Source organism: Pithys albifrons, chromosome 10 (assembly GCF_047495875.1).
Source record: "Pithys albifrons albifrons isolate INPA30051 chromosome 10, PitAlb_v1, whole genome shotgun sequence".
Lineage (NCBI taxonomy): Eukaryota > Metazoa > Chordata > Aves > Passeriformes > Thamnophilidae > Pithys > Pithys albifrons.
Genome location: NC_092467.1, coordinates 24079163 through 24097034, shown reverse-complemented (window position 1 = coordinate 24097034; position 17872 = coordinate 24079163). Strand labels below are relative to the sequence as shown.

Here is a 17872-nt window from a genome sequence, read left to right as displayed (position 1 = left end):
AGATGACAGAGGAAGAATAGATTAACTTTGTGGCTTTGCTATCAAAGCCTGGTTTTTTTGCTCCTAAGTGCATCTGTTCTACTTATCTTCAGTCTTCCTGTATTCTGGTACATGTTGGTGGTTGTGATAACCTTCCCAAGCTTGTTCATGACATGCTCAGACCTTTGCAACTGTCTGTCTTGAATCTTCTGGAACAGTATTTTCTTATCAGAGGTGTTTCCTCTCTCTCTGTTATGTGGATTGGAGTTTCTTGAGCCATTTCTTCCATCAGTATCTCCAGTTCATCACCTTTCTTCTTACTCAGCTTTCTGATGGAACTGGTATTATGACAGTCTCTTACATCCTAGCTGTGTTTTTACTGCAATAACTTCAGTTTGTCCAACTTTATCAAATTATATTTGGATTTTCAGCTTTCATCCTTACCATGTACATTTCTTAATGCTTTGAGATATACACACCTTTCCTGCTTTCTCTTTTCAACTTAATTTTACTTCTCCTGACCCTTGAAGACAATTTCGTTATCAGACCACGTTTTATTTTTGCATTCGTTTCTTGCTGTCTCCAGGCTTATCTTGACCAGTATAATAAGGACAATATCATCTGTAAGCTTCTGGTAACTCAGTCCCTTCACCTAGTGCAGTTCCTCTGTCTTCACCATCCATGCTAAAGCCATTGCTGCTTCCTGTAATGAGAAGTTCTGGTGATACTGTGCACACTTGTGGTGTATCATCATCATGAGGTTTTTGCTGTCTTATTCAGCATTTGTCTCTAAAAGGCTATTTACAGCAAAAATTGTTGTGGCAGTTTGATTGCACTACTTCTGTTTGGGAAGTTAAGAGTTGGAGTGAAGTATAAATGCCCACAGCTGCTTCAGGCCAAAATTTAGAGCCTACAGTTCAATTGCCACAGGAGGCAGTTCAATTTGAGCTGCTGGAGCTTTTTCAGTGAAGTGCCTGGGAAGTGACTGCACACTCTTGTTCAGCTGCTTCTGTGGGAGCAGGAGCATCACAGTGGTGGTGAACACCCGGAGAGCAGCAATAAAGCTGAAGCATGGATTTCTCTTATCTGATTTCTCAATAATACTGTAATTCAGGATTTCTGTAAGCTTGAGCTTTTGACTTAACAGAAGAACTTGTTGAAATATAGAAGTATTGCAACAATTGCAACTGTGCACTGTTGTCATCTGTCTTGGTCTAAAACCTTCTTCCATGTTCTTCATTCTCCAGTGCCTTGATGAGGGCCTTCCCCAGCTACATGACTGTTTCTTCTGTAATTATTTCCCCCATAAGATGATAATACCACACACTGGCTAGCAGCAAGTTTTGTTTAATAACTCCTGTATTGTCTTTGCCATAGTGGTGACATTGCTGTATGCTGTGGTTAAGTACACAGCTGTTAGGCCTGCATGGCTGACAGTGGCAACACTTGCCCTGAAAGGTCTGCAAAGCAGGCTGTGAGTCTGAGTTCTGTGGTGTGAGCACCCCTGCTATAAAACTGACCTGTAACTAAAAAATGAAGCACTGAAACAGAAGGATTTCTAGGGACTGAGGCAGGAATTTCTGCTATGGTATGACATTTTTTCCTAACTTTTAGATCAGGAATACTTACTATTTCAGATGCTCGTTATTAGAAACTTATGCTGTCACCATAGTAACTGACATGTGAAGAATTCATTAAAAAGAGGAGAAAGATGGCTGTATTTTAAAGTGAGGTTATTTGGGACAGGGGAAGAGGATATAACTAATCAGAAACACTTGTCACTGAATGCTTAGATTTTCTGTACTCTGCTTTGAGCTTGGACATGTCCATAGTTGTTCCACCAAGCTGAATTATGATACTGAATCACAGGTAAGTCTGCAGAGAGCACTGAGAGTGCATGCAGGAGATTGTCTTAAAAAGTGGAATCTGAAGCTTAACAAAAATTTAAATGTAGCACTTCTTTTGTCTGTACATGTATCCCTTTATATTAGGAATCTAGTTTTGCTCTTAGTGAGTTTTTTCTTAATTGGCTAGTGCATAGTTATTGTATTAAAAAATTTGAAAAAGGAAGGTATAGTCTTCATACACTGATTATATTTCGTTTTTTGAGCTGCTGACTAAGTACCTGTATTTTTTATGTGTGTATTGATTGATAGAATCTGCTTAATTGTAATAGAAGACTTAAAGGGCCTGTCCTCTGACGGTTCTGTTGGAAATACAGCAAAAATCAAGGAGAATACAACCTTGATTTTTAGATGTCTTGTGACAAAGCACTCTCTTCCTCTTCAGGTCCTGTTCAGGGAAATCTACCTGTACTCTTGAGTTTCTAGAAACATAATGTTATGTTAGTACTGATTATCTTTTTGTTATACACATATAACAATACACTCATTTGCATTGTCTTTTACAGCCATCTTTGAATCCAGAAGCTGGAAGACAAACCAACCAGAACAAACCTTTAGGGACACCTTCTGGAGTATGGGGTAGGTAAAGGTCACTGCAGAATGCTGGTGCTGAAGCAGAAAGCTGCAACCAGTACTTAAATGCTAGTTTTTTTCACTCAAAAATATTTTAAAGACTTAAGTGAAGTAGACAGTTTGCTGCTTTCGGTCCTTTGTTGTTTTCCTCCACAATCTTCACTAATCTCTTGGCCTTTTTGTCTGCTGGAGACTATGTTTCTCTTGTCATAAAGAGCTGCCAGTGGCAGCGATGTCGCAGTTCTGCCTTCGCTTCCTGTCGTGCTGCAGTTACAATTTCAGTCATCTCTTGAAGGGCAGGCAGGTTGAAATGAACAAGACATTAGTTTCTGACTTGTGATCTTCATGTTAGAAATACAGCAAAACTGTCATAATTCTGTGGTTTGGGGTTACTGGATTTTTTTTAAACTCAGAATAGCTTTGCTTTTGATCCTGATGTGGTGTGTGAATCTATGCCTTTAAAAGCAAAAAAGTGAAACAAGGTACCAGTTCTAGCAATTAGATACAGAGATACAGGTTTGTTAATATCTAGTTAGATTAGTTGGGTCAGATACTGTAAATAGTACAAATGCAAAAGAAACTCAAAAACACTTCTGGCAATAGTATTGGGCTGTGTTCTTTTTGCATGTTTGTCAGGTGGCTGTTACTCCACTCAAAAACTAACAACAATTACCCTTTATGGGGGTTTTAGCTGTTTGTACCATTACTATTTTTTAAATTGTTATGCTTCTGGAATTGTGTTGATTTGGCCTAAGAAACATTAATTTTGCTTGTTTGTCTTTTGAGGTGTAGGATATGCAGTGTATTTTTGCAGTGTTAGTGAATTAACAAAGCTGATCCATGGTAGCTCAAGAAAGTCTCTTATCTTCTGATTTCCTGTAGAATAGTGCAAGGCTGTTAGCTGATGTCACTGGGAGGTTTTCCCTTCAGCATCAAGGGAGCTGTTGTGGTTAAATAAGGAAAGGTTGGACTTTGGCATCCATATCCAGTATCTTTGCTCAGAACTGAAATGGAAGATCAGCTGATTGCAGTCTCAGAATCAGATTGTTTAAGATGGAGAGGGGAGGAACTGAAGCAGTAAACTGAAACTGTTCTGAAACTGAACATCTGTATTTCAGAATCTCCTGTTTCATTTTTTACAGAAAACCCCCCTAGTGCCAAGCAACCTACCAAGATGCTGGTCATCAAAAAGGTTTCAAAAGAGGATCCTTCTGCCGCCTTCTCAGCTGCATTTACATCACCTGTTTCTCACCTGGCAAATGGCAACAAAGCCACCACCATTGTCCCAAGTGTCTACAAAAATCTGGTTCCTAAACCTGCAGCTCCTCCTTCCAAGGTACAGGGGTTTCCAGCCAAGTTAGTGAACTGCACAAAGGACCTGACCCCCCACCAAGTAGCAGGAGTTGGAATCCAGCAGTTTCTGGGGTAGTGGCTTTTACAGTAGAGATCTTTTCACTACTAAAATTGTTGTTCCCTGTTAGAATGCCTTTTGGTCTTGTCCATTCTGACTACACTGAAGTATGTTTAAGTGGATGTGTCCTCATGCATTAGACAAAACCTTATCTTAATAAGACAAAACAGGCAGTGCTGGAGAGTTGGAATGTGTTGCTGCCGTGTGCTTGAACTGTTCACATGACTGCCTTGAAAAATCTTTATTGGGTTACAGTACTTTGATGTGTTCAGAACACAATTGGGGCTAAGATCAGATTAGATTGTAACATCCTGCAATTCAGATGTAATTTAGTTGAGCCTTAAAAACAACGTGGAAAAGTAATGGGTGCTGTAGTTCTTTTACTCAAGGAAATGTAGGAGTGTTGGTAAAAAACAAGTAATTTTTTTGTTTGTGTCTTAGGTCTAGGTTTAATCTTGCCTGTTTTTCCAGAGTGTCTACATGTATGGATACTGTGTAGGACTGATAGGGAAAGTACTTAAAAAGCCAAAAAAAAAAAGCTAGGTTGTTCTTCAAAGAGATGTCCAAATACTTAAAATTCTAAAGTATATTAATTAGCATTGCTGGCTGCAGCGTTCCAACAAAATCTTCCTTGTGATTAGAGTAGATTCGTCTTAGTTAAAAAAAAAAAGGAAATATTTAACACCCTTTTTTTTGTAAGAAAGCAAGTTTAGAGTTTCTTTCTTTTTCATAAATTTCACTTAATTCAGATTAAATTCTGCCAGAATGGTTAAAATGATTATCAAATAATCTTGTCTAAACCCTCAGTTTGACAGCTGATCTACTTAGTGAGATGGGAAGAATTGACCCATTTAAAATATTACTTAATAAGGAGTTTTTCATTGCACAGAGTTTTCAGTCCTTATGTATTCTTGTTTAGAGTAGTCAAACAAGATGCAGCTTCTAATGGACAGGGCTTCCTGTGGCTTCTGGTTTTGCTCTTACAGCTTGATTGATACATGTGTATAAATAGTCTAACCTGGTCTTAGTCTGGATATTTTGAGTGGTCTTTGAAACAAAAAGCCAAAAGTAGAGTTTCTGCCCAGACTGTTAAATGGTCTCTTAGATGGTCTCTTTGTCTCAAAGTAAATGGAATTTTAGCGATCCAGAACATGTACAGCTTTTTTAGGTACTCTTGTGTGCAAAGATAATTTCTGAGGTCTGAAAGTTAGTGCTGTAGAGATTGAGAGATGAAGATGCTCTTCTACAAGCTGTGGAAATGTTTGTGGTTACTGCTGGTCATGATATACATGTTGCTTGATAGTGTAGAATCTGGACATAAAAATGTGCTTAACTAATGTATCTGCTTTAGAAGCAGCTACAGCAAACACAACAGTGACTGCACAGCAAAGAGCAACTTGCTGTGCACTCAGTCACATTTGTTAGCTGCTTCTAAAGCCCCTGAACAGCAGTTTTTTATTAATTCAGCCTAGGAGAGCTGCTCTTGTAAACCTTTCCTAACTATGTTCTGAAATTAGACTATGTAGGTTTTGACTCTTCAGATAGAAAGAATACATTAATCAGTGCTCGCAGTTGAAATAAAACTGATGGTATCTGGAAGTTAAACTTCCATCAGAAACAGTGGTTGGGCTTTTCTTGTGAGCTTGTTTTACATGTTTTGTAGCTCATTTTCATTCCACATTGTGTATCTGTATTTAAGTCAGAGATTATGGCAATATGTAGTGGAAGCTGCCTGAGTTTCCTTTAGTTAAGTTTTTACTGCGCTGTCAGTGGGCCTGGATTACACCTGGATTCATACCTGAAATGTTACAGTGTCGATAATGTAAGAAATGCTCTTTGGCTAGTGAAAGTATTGACTTTTGATATGTAGCCCAAGAGATCAGTGACATTAACCAGGATGTAAATATGTACTTAGTGATTTAGCTACTAATTTTTAAGTGTCTGTGCACTGACGTGGTGCTCTTGTTGCTGGGGCAGTGTGGTGTTCCTCAGTGGTGGGGGTTGCAGTGGAAGCATTGTGTGCTGGTGTCATCAACAGTGCTTTTGTTAATGAATGGTGATCATTAGCAGAACCAAAAAGTGAGACATAAGTGTATCTTTAGCCAGAAAAAACTGCATTGATGCCTTTCTTAAAGGCACTGTCCTAAAACAGCTATGGTAGGATACATTATTCTGAAGACTTCCAGAAAGTTGCACAGGAATCGCAGTGTATAAAGAGTAGAGGAGTCAAAATATTCCTTTCCACAAAGTCAGCAGTATTGGAAAACTGTCACAGGAAAACTGAATGAAAAGTGGTTTTGTTAAGTTGTACCAAGTTGTTTTGAAAGGAGGAGAACTGGTGGCGGTGGAACAAGTGTCTTTCTTGACTAGTTGGGATGTCTGATAGGTCATAGTCAGGCAATCCATGAACAGCATACTCTCCTCCCTAGGAAAACAGTAGGGGTCTGCCTTTGGAGCTGCCCCTTTGTGGAAACCAAGAGAACAGCAACGGGCAGCTGAGCTGGGAATGAAACAGCAACCCCAGAGCTGCAGAGGGAAGCTTTCTGTCATAGTCATACTGCACCCTAATTTTAGTACCGGCAATATTGCACACATCAGGATATTCTGGGGGTTTGTAATGTGTGCTGTGAATGCCATAGAATCCCTTTGATAATGTGGGATGCTCTTCTTTTTATACTGGAGTGGAAGAGTAATGCTGATGGCCTCCCCGAGCAATGTAGTTATTTAAAAATGAATAAAATAACCCAATGGAGAGTGAGAACATGCTGAAATAGTGGTATCTGCTCTCACTGCTGGCACATTGTAAGGCCTGTTGCATTTCAGATTTAACTGAATCCTATTTGTGCATGAGATATTTTAGTAGTGACTTGGAGCTGGTTTCAGAAGTCCAAGGGGTCAAAGGAGCCTGTATATTTTAGTGTTCTGATAGGTGTGTTTCTTGTGCTACTCAGTACAAGTTTCTTGTTAGGATCCTTTTTGTAAAGACTCTCATTTCACCATGTTTGTCCTTCATTGATAAGAGAGCCCAAGAATCACATTCCAAGTAACAAAAACTTGCCTGGAAGTCTCTGCCAAATGGCCAGTGTATTGAGGGCATACTGCAGAGAGTATCCAGAGCAAAACAGCAAGTGCTCCTGCACTGTAACAAACGGGCTGCTTTTGCTTCTTTTTCCTTTTTCTCTTGTTGTTGTTGCTAAATCAGTGCAATGGTGGACACTTTCAGAACCCTAGGAAAATAAAGAGTTTGCATTCTCACCCTGGACAGAAATATTCCTTGATGTATTTCTTCCTTGCACAGGGGAACTTCCTGTTGAGTGATTGGAGGCCTTTCATTGTGGTATGCAGTGTTCCCCCAAGAAATGTAAATTTAGCTGGGATTCTTTTTATTTCCCGTCTGTGGGGAGCTGTAAGATGAATTGCATTACTTGGTGGTGATTCCGGTTAATGAAGGGCAATGCTGGATTTTCTCCTTGAGCTCTTAATGATGTTTTGCTGGAGGGTGGGGCCCATGAAACAGAATTGTATGTGATTGGTGGAGAATAGAAGATTCCAGGAGAAACACAATGGGTGTTGAGGTAAACTTGCTGAGACTGTTCTTGGAGAAAAAAAAAAATCATGCAACAGCCAATATAATGTTGTTTATTTCAATACTTGCAAACAACCCCTACTTGTGCCTTACCATTTAACTGCCCTGTGTCTTGTGTTCTCTTCAATGCAGCCAAGCCCATGGAAAGCCAACAGAAGTGAACATAAACCAGGCTCACTCTCCTCCACCCGTGACTCTGCCTTTACCAGTCCAGTGTCTGTAACCAAACCAGCGGTACTGGCAAGTGGCTCAGTCCTCACCTCTCCCAAAGAGGTAAGGGGGATTGGGCTTAGGGGTAGGGTGGGAGCTTTTGTCACTATCACTGCAGCTCCAATATGATAAGGTCCTCTCTATACATGGTACCTACCTTTGCACCCTTGAGGGATGACTCACTTGCACAAATCTTAGCACATTCTGACATACCTCTGATACCCTAAAAGAAATAAAAATGTGGTTCACATGGTGGTAAAGCCATTGGTGTTTGTTCTAAGGTATTAGAATTTCCCTCCAGTAAAAAAAAATAGAAAGTGCTAATGCTTTCAATGGTGTTGTGTAACTAGACATGTATGGGCTTGGTGTTACTCACACGCTGATACCAAGAACTGATGTGAATAGATAGGTAAATTGATTCCCATGATGTTCTTCAGTATGGGAAAAGAAGGGGAAGGAAGGTGATCTGCCCAATTTCCTTTCTCCAGAACAACAGCACAGGCACAGGCAATGAGCTCTGAGGGGGCTGAAGGAGTTTAACATGTGTACATGTGACTTCAGCTACAGTGTCTATTTTTAATTTTGGTGTTGGAAGGAGGTAAACTGCTGAGATTAAAACTGACTTGCCCTGGGTTTGATCTGAAGTATGGAAGGAACCTTGAAATACAAATCTATTAATATTTCAGCAGTAAGTGTGACATAACACAAGAAAAAGAAGCACAAAAATAAAACAGGCTAAGTGACAATTCACAACATTTGAAATTAGTGTGATCATGTTTTAAGTGCAGAATTGGGGTTTTTTCCTAGTTGTGCATTTGTCTTGTTCCTTTACAAATATTACTTCTGAAATAAGGCCTTGTCATCTTTGATTTTCTGCTTTGTTTGCAGAGGGTTTACTTTGCAGCAGCCTACACTATCCTGCCTTGGCCACAGCTGAGTGTGCAGTCATGAAAGGCAATAGTTAACCTGTCACTTTGACAAACAGATCTTATGCTGTGTTCCTTTCCCTTACCTTGCTTCCTCTGTCTTTAGTCCAAGTTTTGTGCTGCCTTCCTTTTTCTGTAATGCACAGCACAGCATGGACACCTTTGCAGCGTAAATATGTAAACTTAAACAGGGTTCCATCTCAGCAGGTATCGAGGGGTGTGTTCACTTTGTATCATATATACAAGTGTCTCTTTCACCCGCCCCCCCAAGGAGGTCTCCTGTGAAGCTTCAGTCAGCAAAGGTGTGGGGTACTAACCTGAGGCAGGGGTGGGCAGCTGCCTCTTCCCCAGAACAAGCAGGACTTCTTTGAATACTTCTTGTATTACCAGTGTCAATCAATTAAACAAAAAGAGCTTCAAAATTCCTCCCAGCTAAAATTGGACTCGTGTAATTTGTTTTTCTTTGAATCTGCTGAAAACTTACAAGATGAAAACAAGGGACTGTGGCCAGCAGATAGTGCTGTACTCCTGGCTCCCCAGGACTCCTACAAATAATCACTGGCCTCTTGTTTCTAAAAGATAGTGCCCCTCCTGCAGAAGTGATGAAAACAGCACTTAATATTCATAAGAGACCACAGTGTGTTGGAAACCAAAAGAGTGCTAACTAGCACTTCCCCATGTCCTGACAAGCCAGCCTAAGACAACCAAGTTACAATACAGTCAGAATTGTTAAAATTATTCAGGATTACTTTTCTGCAAGAGTAGCTATCTCTGATACAGAGACTGACATCAGAACAAATCTGAGGTGATGCACAGTGCTCTCATTTAAAAAAAAACTCTAGAAAACAGCCCATACCAAAAAACTGAGAGATGCCTTGATGTTTCAGTCAAAGGGCTAAACTTACTTTAGAGAAGATGCCAGAAGTTATTACTTGTTCTCCTTTAGTGCTAAAAGAAAATGTTCTGTAAAACCTAACGCTTCTACAGAAAGTTATACATGAAACAGAACTGAGGTGAAATTAATCCCCATTCAGAAATCTGTTGTTTCTAAACTTTATAACTCTTCCCCTAATGTGTATAAGTTGAGTTTTAGTACCTCAACAGGTTATTAAAGATTAAAACAGCCACTAGCAAAGAGTTCGAGTAGAATATTCCAAGTTACTAGAAGACATCTAATTTTAGTCTCCTTTGTTTATTGTTACCTGTTGTCACTGCAGTCAGACTGGTTGTGCTGTTGAGAGCTTAATTTCAGTACTGTGTTAGCTTTTTATCCTGATAGTCACAGTCACTTGTGAAGTCTCTTACAACTAGTGATTTGTTCTTTACTGTGTTGAATTAGGCAAAATCCAAGAAGGCTGCCTGAGAAACGTTTCCTGTCAGGCATTTCTCCCAGCCTGTGTTTCGCTGAAGGCTTTATTTCACACCAGGGTTTCCCGTGCAACACACATTAAAAGTATAAGCAGCAGTTGCTGCCTTGTTTTTGTTCTGGTTGCCTTGATCTTTGCTCAGTGCTCTGCAAGTGTGATAAAAATTCTTGGCAAGGAGATTTGTTTTGAAAAGCCTGAAACTGCAACCTTTCCTCCCAACTTAAAAAGTGTGTGGGGAGAAAACCACTACAGACTTCAGGAAATTTTACTGGTTTAGTATTGAGGGGAAAAAAAATCAAAGCAAGTACATGAAGGAAAAGAGTAGTTTTGCATTGAGGATTTTAGGTCAGGTATCCATAATAATGGTTAAATTTCTCATTGTTTTAGAGTAGCTAGACAGGAACTCCATATATGAGCAGGGGGTTGAGGTATCAGGAACTTGCACATAACATTTTCTTAGATTTGTTTTGTGTGTCCGGTCAAAATCATGGAACAGATAAAATTGAAGGCTCACCTTGGTCAGCAATGCTCCTATTGCAGGATCTTGCCTGGAGTAGTGCCAGAGGGCAACCACTATGCCGTGTGCCTGTATCACAGATCCCAAAGAATTAAGAAAGCTTAAAAGCTGTGGAAGAGCATGGGAGGTTTCCCTGGGTTCATGCATTGAGCTGAGCAGATTTCCCACAGGCTCCAGAGCTGTCTGTGTCTGGCTCCACACTGAACTATCTGGACCGACTGTACCGAGCAAGGAGTTGGCAGTCTGCTCTCCAGGGGAGGATTCCAAGGCTGTGGCCTCCTGTTTCACACCCGGTTGTGGTTAGTTAAGGATGTGACCACTCCCTGAAAGGAGATTACCCCCCCATAGCTTAATTTCAGGGTAGAGTGTCAGGATGACTTAAGACGCAAATTTGAACTAGGTCTAATCTCCTTAATTTAATTTTTGTAGGGCAAAAATCCTGTGTGAAGTTTTCTGCCTTAATGTTCTGTTGTAGGCTCCAGCTTGTTAGGAAGACTTAGATTGCCAGGGAACAAAACAAATATATTCATGGCCATGTGAATTGACTCCTGGGGGAAAAAAATTGAGTTGATAATAATAGACGGAAAATCAGTGTTCTGACAGGGAGAGAAGTGGATGTGCAACACTCATCAGTATTGAGCCACCAAAAGAACTGATGAGTGTTTGAAAGGTGTAAGCACAGACACTGAAGAGGGGCCCATCTTTGCAGCAACACGGTGTGAAATTCTATGTTCTCCCTTCCCTGTGCAGAGTCCTTCCAGCACCACCCCTCCCATCGAGATCTGCTCCTCACGCCTGACAAAGCTGATGCGCCGGACCACGGATAAAAAGAGCGAATTCCTGAAGACACTGAAAGATGATAGAAATGGGGAGATCACAGAGACCAGGGAATGTGACAAGCTGGATGATGTAAGATCACTGTCCTTGCTGTATATATGATCATTATTATTTAAGGAGTTGGGAACTGACAAAACTGGAGCGGTGTATGTAATTCAGACTGTGGAGGAGGAAGGGAATGACTCCCTGTGGTCTGGCACATGTGCCAGCAGAAACAGGGCACAGCACTGTGATGGAGGGAGATCTGCAACATTATGAAATGCAAATCAATAAGTAACAAATGAGGCAGAAGGGAAGGTTACAGATGTTGAAGGTAATTAGATTTTTGCAAGGATTCTCTAAGGAGTGGAACAGTACCATGTTTTGATGTCTTAATTTGCTTTTCAACTTCTTTGTCAAACTGCATTCATGGGAAAGTAGAACTCTGTGCTTGTGAAAGGGGCAGGATTGTGGCGTAAGCCTCAGAGGCTGAGACCAGACTACTGAGTGCATAAATCTGTGCCTTAATGTGTATGTAAAGTGTGTCCTTAGGAGCATTTAATTCTCAGTTTCTTGCTGTCACACTTGAAGCCACTGGTGATGGCTTTGTAATGCCAGCACTTGTTCCCTTGGCACAGCAGCACAGTCCACCGAACGTCCTTCTTCCTGAGTTGTCCTGTCACAGCCAGGTACAAGTTGCTGCAGCCATTATCAGTCAGGCTCTGTAAAAAACACTGGCTCAAGGTGAATGGCTTGGCTGGACTTCCAAAGGCAGAAGCTTGAACTTGGAACTGTGCTGTTGGCATGGCCTGTGCAAGCACACTAATGCTTTTGTTTTTCTTTAGATGGAGAGCAACAGCACACCAGAACCAAAGGAAAACTGGGAAGAGAATTGCCATCAGAATGGCCTTTCTCTCCCTTTGCCAGAGGAGGGGGAAAACCTCTCCCATTCATTGGAAGCAGAACACAGGTGAGTAAAGAGCAAAATTAAAGTCTCTGAAGTGAGGAAGGGTGAGTCCTTGGGCTGTGTGAGGAGAAGGAAACTCTTTGAAAGAAAACTGCTTTGGGGAAGCAGCAATAGCTCTGTGTGTATGGAACAGGAGGTGTGTGGGCTTTGTAACTAGTGCTGGACTGGGTGGGGTCTTAAAGTAAAATAGGACCCCAATGACAGGTGAACCAAGGCTTTACCAAGGTCTGTAATTAAATTCCAGTGCTGCATTAGTGTCACATCCCCATGTGTTAATGCTGCCTAGATACTTACTTGCCCACACCAGGAGTCAGCATGAACCCACAGTGTGATTCTCCTTAATTTAAAGGCAGATGTCCTAAATGTAGTGGTTTGAGGACACACACATGACACTTCTTGTTTGCATTTAGAATACTCCTGTGCTGCTTTACATGCTGCAGAAGTGGAGGAGAGTTAAGAAAATATTTGCCTGGTATCTCAGTCTGTATCTCACATCAGTGAGTAAGCACTGTGAGCAGCTGGTGCAAGTGGATAGTGAGGTTTAGGAGATTCTGAGCTGTGATACTGGTTTGGTTGCCTCATGTCCTCCTTCAGTGTCCTTGGGTTGGAATTTCGAATCCCTGTCTTCTGCCAGACTGGTTATGTACCCATTGTACAGGACTGCTGATAGTTAAATATTTGTAAAAGGCCTTGAAAAATGATGGGTAAACACAAAAGATTGTTCTCTGATGGAGAAGATTCCCTGGTGAATTTGGGATGATTTAGTACAAAACCTCATGCTTCACGGACAAAGTGTTCTCTCCTTTGCCACTGTTTCTTTGCTTTAGTTCCCATGCTCCTTTTATCTTCTCCACGATCAGGTTATTGAAAGAAATGGGATGGCAGGAATACCCTGAAAATGATGAAAACTACCTTCCCCTCACGGAGGATGAGCTCAAAGAGTTCCAGATTAAATCAGAGCAGGTATGTTTTCAACTCTTGCCACTTATGACTGCTCCTTTCCCTTCCCATGCATGAGTCTTCTGTGGGGTCACTCTTAAGGATGTTCAAGAAGACAGAGAACCGAAGTGAGACTGTAGTAGAATTGATGATTCTGCATTACCCATGCAGGGTGTGCATATACACAGTTAAATATGTAATTTGTGTCCACACATGGTTAGGGACAGTTACTGTCCACAGTTTTAGTTGTTTTAAAATTTGCTTTCATTCCTGCAGCGAAGAAGAAATGGATTTGGGAAGAATGGATTTCTTCAGGGCCGCGGCTCCAGCCTGTTGTTCCACTGGAGAAGCACTTTTAAGACAAAGATTGAGGACTCGGACACAGAAACTAGTAGCAGTGAAACATCAGATGACGATGCCTGAAACTGGGCACAATAAAATTAAAATAAATAAAACCAACCCAATAAACTCAGTTCATAGTTCAACACGTGTTTGGGGTTGTATAAACTAAACAGATTTTATTCTGTCTCCAGTCTGTTCAGTTTTTTCTTTTGTTGTTGATACTTCATGCACAAGGGAAATAATTGTATCCCAAAGAAGAGAGAAATTGGCTTCTTTAGCTTTTTCTTTTGGTTTTGCCCTAATGCTTACTAGAAGTTTGTGCAGCTAGCAAATTTTGACAGAAATCCCTTGTGGGGCAGTGCACAAGTTCAGTCGTGTGAGCAGGACACAAGTGGCTGACTGATCTCTGCAACAACAAGCTTCTAACAGTGCCGCCGCATTGCCCAGTGCCGCGCGGTAACGGTGTGCTAAAACAATCATTGTCGATGACAAAATGGCTTTTGAAGTTCTAATTATGTTAAATTAATGCTAATAACATGAATATTTTATTTTATTTTATTTTTTTTGGCGGCTCGGGGAGCTTCATCACTTAACCAGGCGTTTGTGGTTTTCTTTTTTTTTGGGTACAGCTGTAAAATATTTGGATATAGGAATTGTTTGTGTTCTTCTTGCAGCCTTGATATTCAGGGTGGATTGTAAAATATAAATTTTTTGTGAGATTTCAAAGATTAAGATTATTTTGATAACATTATTTACAGATTTTAAAAAGTGACTATCACATTGAGTCTGTATGAGGGGGAAAAACTACTGCATCAAAAATAACTAACTTGGAATAAATATTTTGCATCAGTTTGCCAATTCTAATTGTCTTTCTTATGTAAGAAGAGCTTTCCTCTAAGGGACCTGTAATTTTGGGGATTCGGTAGCACTGGGGATAAACAGTTTCTTCTCCCACTCTATTTTTCCACTTGGCAAACATTGCTGTAGTGCTCAGATTGCAGGAGCTGAACTCTTCCTTTAAGAAGGGAGAGGAAGAACAATGCTGAGATGACAGCTTGTGTTTGGGGTTTTGTTTTAAAGAAAATAATTGAAATTATCTTCTACTCAAGCAGTTTGCTTTTTTTTCTGCTTCATACAAAATGGTGAAGCTCGACCAGTCGGTGTCACGTCACTTGTTCCTAGTGCAATGCTGCTGTTTATGTTCACAATGTGGCAAGGGAATGTCTGAATCCAAAGCTGTTTTCATTGAAATCTTTTTTAAAAATTCATGAAAACATTTCTATTAGATTAAAAAGACTTTTACAAACAACTCAGTTGTGGCCTAAGCTATTTTAGTGTCTGGTGTAAGTTCAGCTTGTGCACAGAGGTTTTGGATTTGGAAGGTGCTCGGGTGTTGTGCAGTGTTTGCAAGTGGGATGGATGGAGCTGCACAGCAAGAGCTACACCTGGATCCTGCTGACCTGAGGGGGTCAACCACGGTGTTGTGCCCATGTGTTTTCAATCCACTCCTGGCCAGGCAGAGAGGACAGAGGTATAAGAAAATTGTAATGTTTATCCATGAATCTTCATCCAGACTGAAGGGAGCACACTCACCACTATCAGATGTGGCTGTGCCAGCTGTACCTTTGCCTCTGCAGTGAACCCAAAGTGAGGAGCAATGGGGCATTTCTTCATCAGTGTCCTCTGGAAACCAGGCTCCAGGGACTGGATCTGCCTGGGAAACGCTTGTGGAAGTGCTGGAGCTCCTGTAAGACATTTCACAGTGTCTCATTCTTTTCAAATGTCCTTGTGCTTTGGTCCCATCAAGCATGGCTTCTGGCTGGAGAGGCCTATCTGTTTTTTAAAATTTTACCTTCCTATGTTCATTTAAATCAAATTATGCAGGTCTGTGTGCACTGTTGGCAAGAAATGGGGTAAGTTTAAACCCCTTCACCTTAAATCCATGCTGACAGCCACTTGGAACAGAGCAACTGGATTGCTGAGGAATCCCTGCCTGGAGTGAGGGACCAGCCTGGCCTGTGTATACGGAAAGCATTTTGTGTTTCATGCCAGACTCCGACTCCTGTGCCCAAACGCTCCTGGGGACTGTGCAGGGTTCAAACATTGAGGAAATGTTGGAAGTGGCAGTTCCAGCCTCTGGGTGAGCCTGATCCAAAAAATCCCCATACACCAAGGCAGCTTTTTCCCGAGGAATTCCAAGGTCTGTGACTGGGTTCCCTGTCAGTGAGGGGGGGTGGGGGGGGGGACCTGCAGCACCCCGGGAACAGCCTCAAGGAGTGCTCCTCAAGGAGCGGTGGGTGCCAAGCATAGAAGAGTGTGGAGCTTGTTTTGGGAACGGAGGCGGAGCCTGGGCACCTGTGGCTTGGAGAAGGAGCAAGAGTTGTTAAACCTCTGTGCTGCGGTTCCGCAGTTGAAACCCGTGGTGCAGAGCTGGGAGCTGCTGCAAGGCGGAAAGAACCACCCCCGGGACACCCCCAGGCAACGAGTGCTTTGTAACAACGGAGGGGAAGCGCTGTGGGACCTCCCTCATCTTGTTTCTGTGGATTGCTCAGGTGCCCAAGCGACGTTTCTTCCCCATTCCTGTGCCCGTGATAAACAGGGAACGGCCAAGCCGGGGGTGTGGCCGCACTCGCTGCCCGACCCTGCCCAGCGCCCCGCGTAGCAACAGCGGCTCCAAACGCCGCACCCAGCGCTCTCCTTCCTGCAGGGTGTCCCCCCACCCCGCTCCGCATTCCAGGGTGCGAGACATGGGGAGATTCCCCTGCCCCGGCTGCCGCATGGCGTTCGGCTCGCGGCCGCTGCTGCGGGCGCACCGAGAGCGGCTGTGCCTTGGGGATACTGTGCCTGCCGCGGGGACACCGGGCACTGCGGGGACGCCACGGGACACCTCGGTACTGCGGGGCTGGCACAGAACGGGGATGGGGAGGAGGGATCGGGACGGGGACAGTGCTGGGCAGCAGCATCGCAGCCAGCGTGGCTGGATGCAGCTGGGCCGGAGCCGGGCAACCCTCTGCTCTCCTGCCTGCAGCACGCAGGGAGCCTTTGGTGCTTATTGTACCACAGGCAGGAAAGTGTATTGGTGAGTTTTCTTTTTTTTTTCCACCCTTTCTTGCCATTTGTGTCTGCAAGGGCGAGGTGTCCCAGCACGGGGACCGCACTAAGCCGCGCCATCGCCGTGAGCTCCCCGTGGGGGGACACCGGGAACCAGCGTGGGCTCGGGGGGCTCCTCTGGGCGACGTGCTCAGCCCCCGAGAGAGGGCCCTGCTCCGCACGGCCGACCCCCCTTCCAGCAGGCTGGCAGTGCAGGTACAGAGAGCCCCGTGCCCCTGGGGCATCAGCGCCCCGACAGCTCCCCACACCCCACGAATGGAAGTGCCCGACGCCTCCCGCCCATTGCCCCCTGTGCAGCAGGCACAGCCCCCCCGGCAGCCGGTCCCGCCACAGGGGCAGCCACCGCAGGAGCTGCTGGAGGCCCACGAACGCCAAGTGGCCGAGATCCGGGCCAGGACCCAGCAGCTGGAGCAGCAGAGAGAGGGTAGGCGCTGGCAGTGGCTTTGGGGTGATGGGGAGGCACGTGTGGGATGCAGGAACTCTCAGGAGTGGGGCTGCAGGGGCCGTGCTGAGCCCCCGTCCCCTCACCATCCCGCAGGGCTGTGCCGGCGCCTGGCAGCACTGGGGGCCGGGGCAGCTGTGGAGCCCCAGCCTGAGCAGGGGCACCTGGGGCTGAGCCGGGAGGTCCTGCAAGACCCGAAGGACCAGGTCAGGCAGGTGCAAGCAGCACAGCACAGGTGAGTCCCAGCCTGGGGCACACAGAGCTCAGCACCGTCCTGGGGAGCACCCACTCCGCTCGCTGCTCTCCATCAAAGGGCCTTTGGCCTCCTCATCCCCCCATTTGCCCGTTTCCTACCCAGGGCCACGCTCCACCTCGACACCCTCCTGCCACCCGCGGGGCCGCTTGCTGCTGAGGCCAGGTGAGGGCCTGGGGTGATGGCACATCCAGCAGTGTCCTGCCGAGCCCTCTGGTGGCTGATCCAGGGCTCCGGCAGGGCACTGCGACTGTCCTACCTGCGCGCTGGAGGACACGACCTGGCCATCCTGGACCAGCTCCTCCAGCTCCAGCTGGAGGCCACGGTGCTGGAGAAAGGAACCCTGGGGCTGCACAGGGGCAGGTGGATGGGTAAGCCCCAACCCCAGCCCCGGGCCCATCTCCCTGCAGGGATCATGACTCCACAGCTGGCACCTGAAGCACCCCTGGCTGTGCCGGCAGAGCCTCCCGGCACACGGGGTCTGGAAGCAGCACTGCTGGCTGTGGAGATGGAAAACTGGCGTCTGGAA

The 17872-nt window shown here is 44.2% G+C and overlaps 1 protein-coding gene across 2 annotated transcripts in view; it reads left to right on the top strand.

The window, feature by feature from the left end:
- GPBP1L1 (GC-rich promoter binding protein 1 like 1) overlaps positions 1-14395 on the top strand; it is a 32162-nt gene extending 17767 nt beyond the window's left edge. For both annotated transcript variants that reach the window (XM_071564568.1, XM_071564569.1), the window contains exons 6-12: positions 2390-2462; positions 3599-3792; positions 7586-7726; positions 11224-11382; positions 12135-12259; positions 13117-13219; positions 13472-14395. In XM_071564568.1, coding sequence (XP_071420669.1) covers positions 2390-2462; positions 3599-3792; positions 7586-7726; positions 11224-11382; positions 12135-12259; positions 13117-13219; positions 13472-13618 — 942 coding nt within the window. In that variant the 3' untranslated portion in view covers positions 13619-14395. The remainder of the gene's footprint in view (positions 1-2389; positions 2463-3598; positions 3793-7585; positions 7727-11223; positions 11383-12134; positions 12260-13116; positions 13220-13471) is intronic.
- The last annotated feature ends 3477 nt before the right edge of the window (positions 14396-17872 follow it).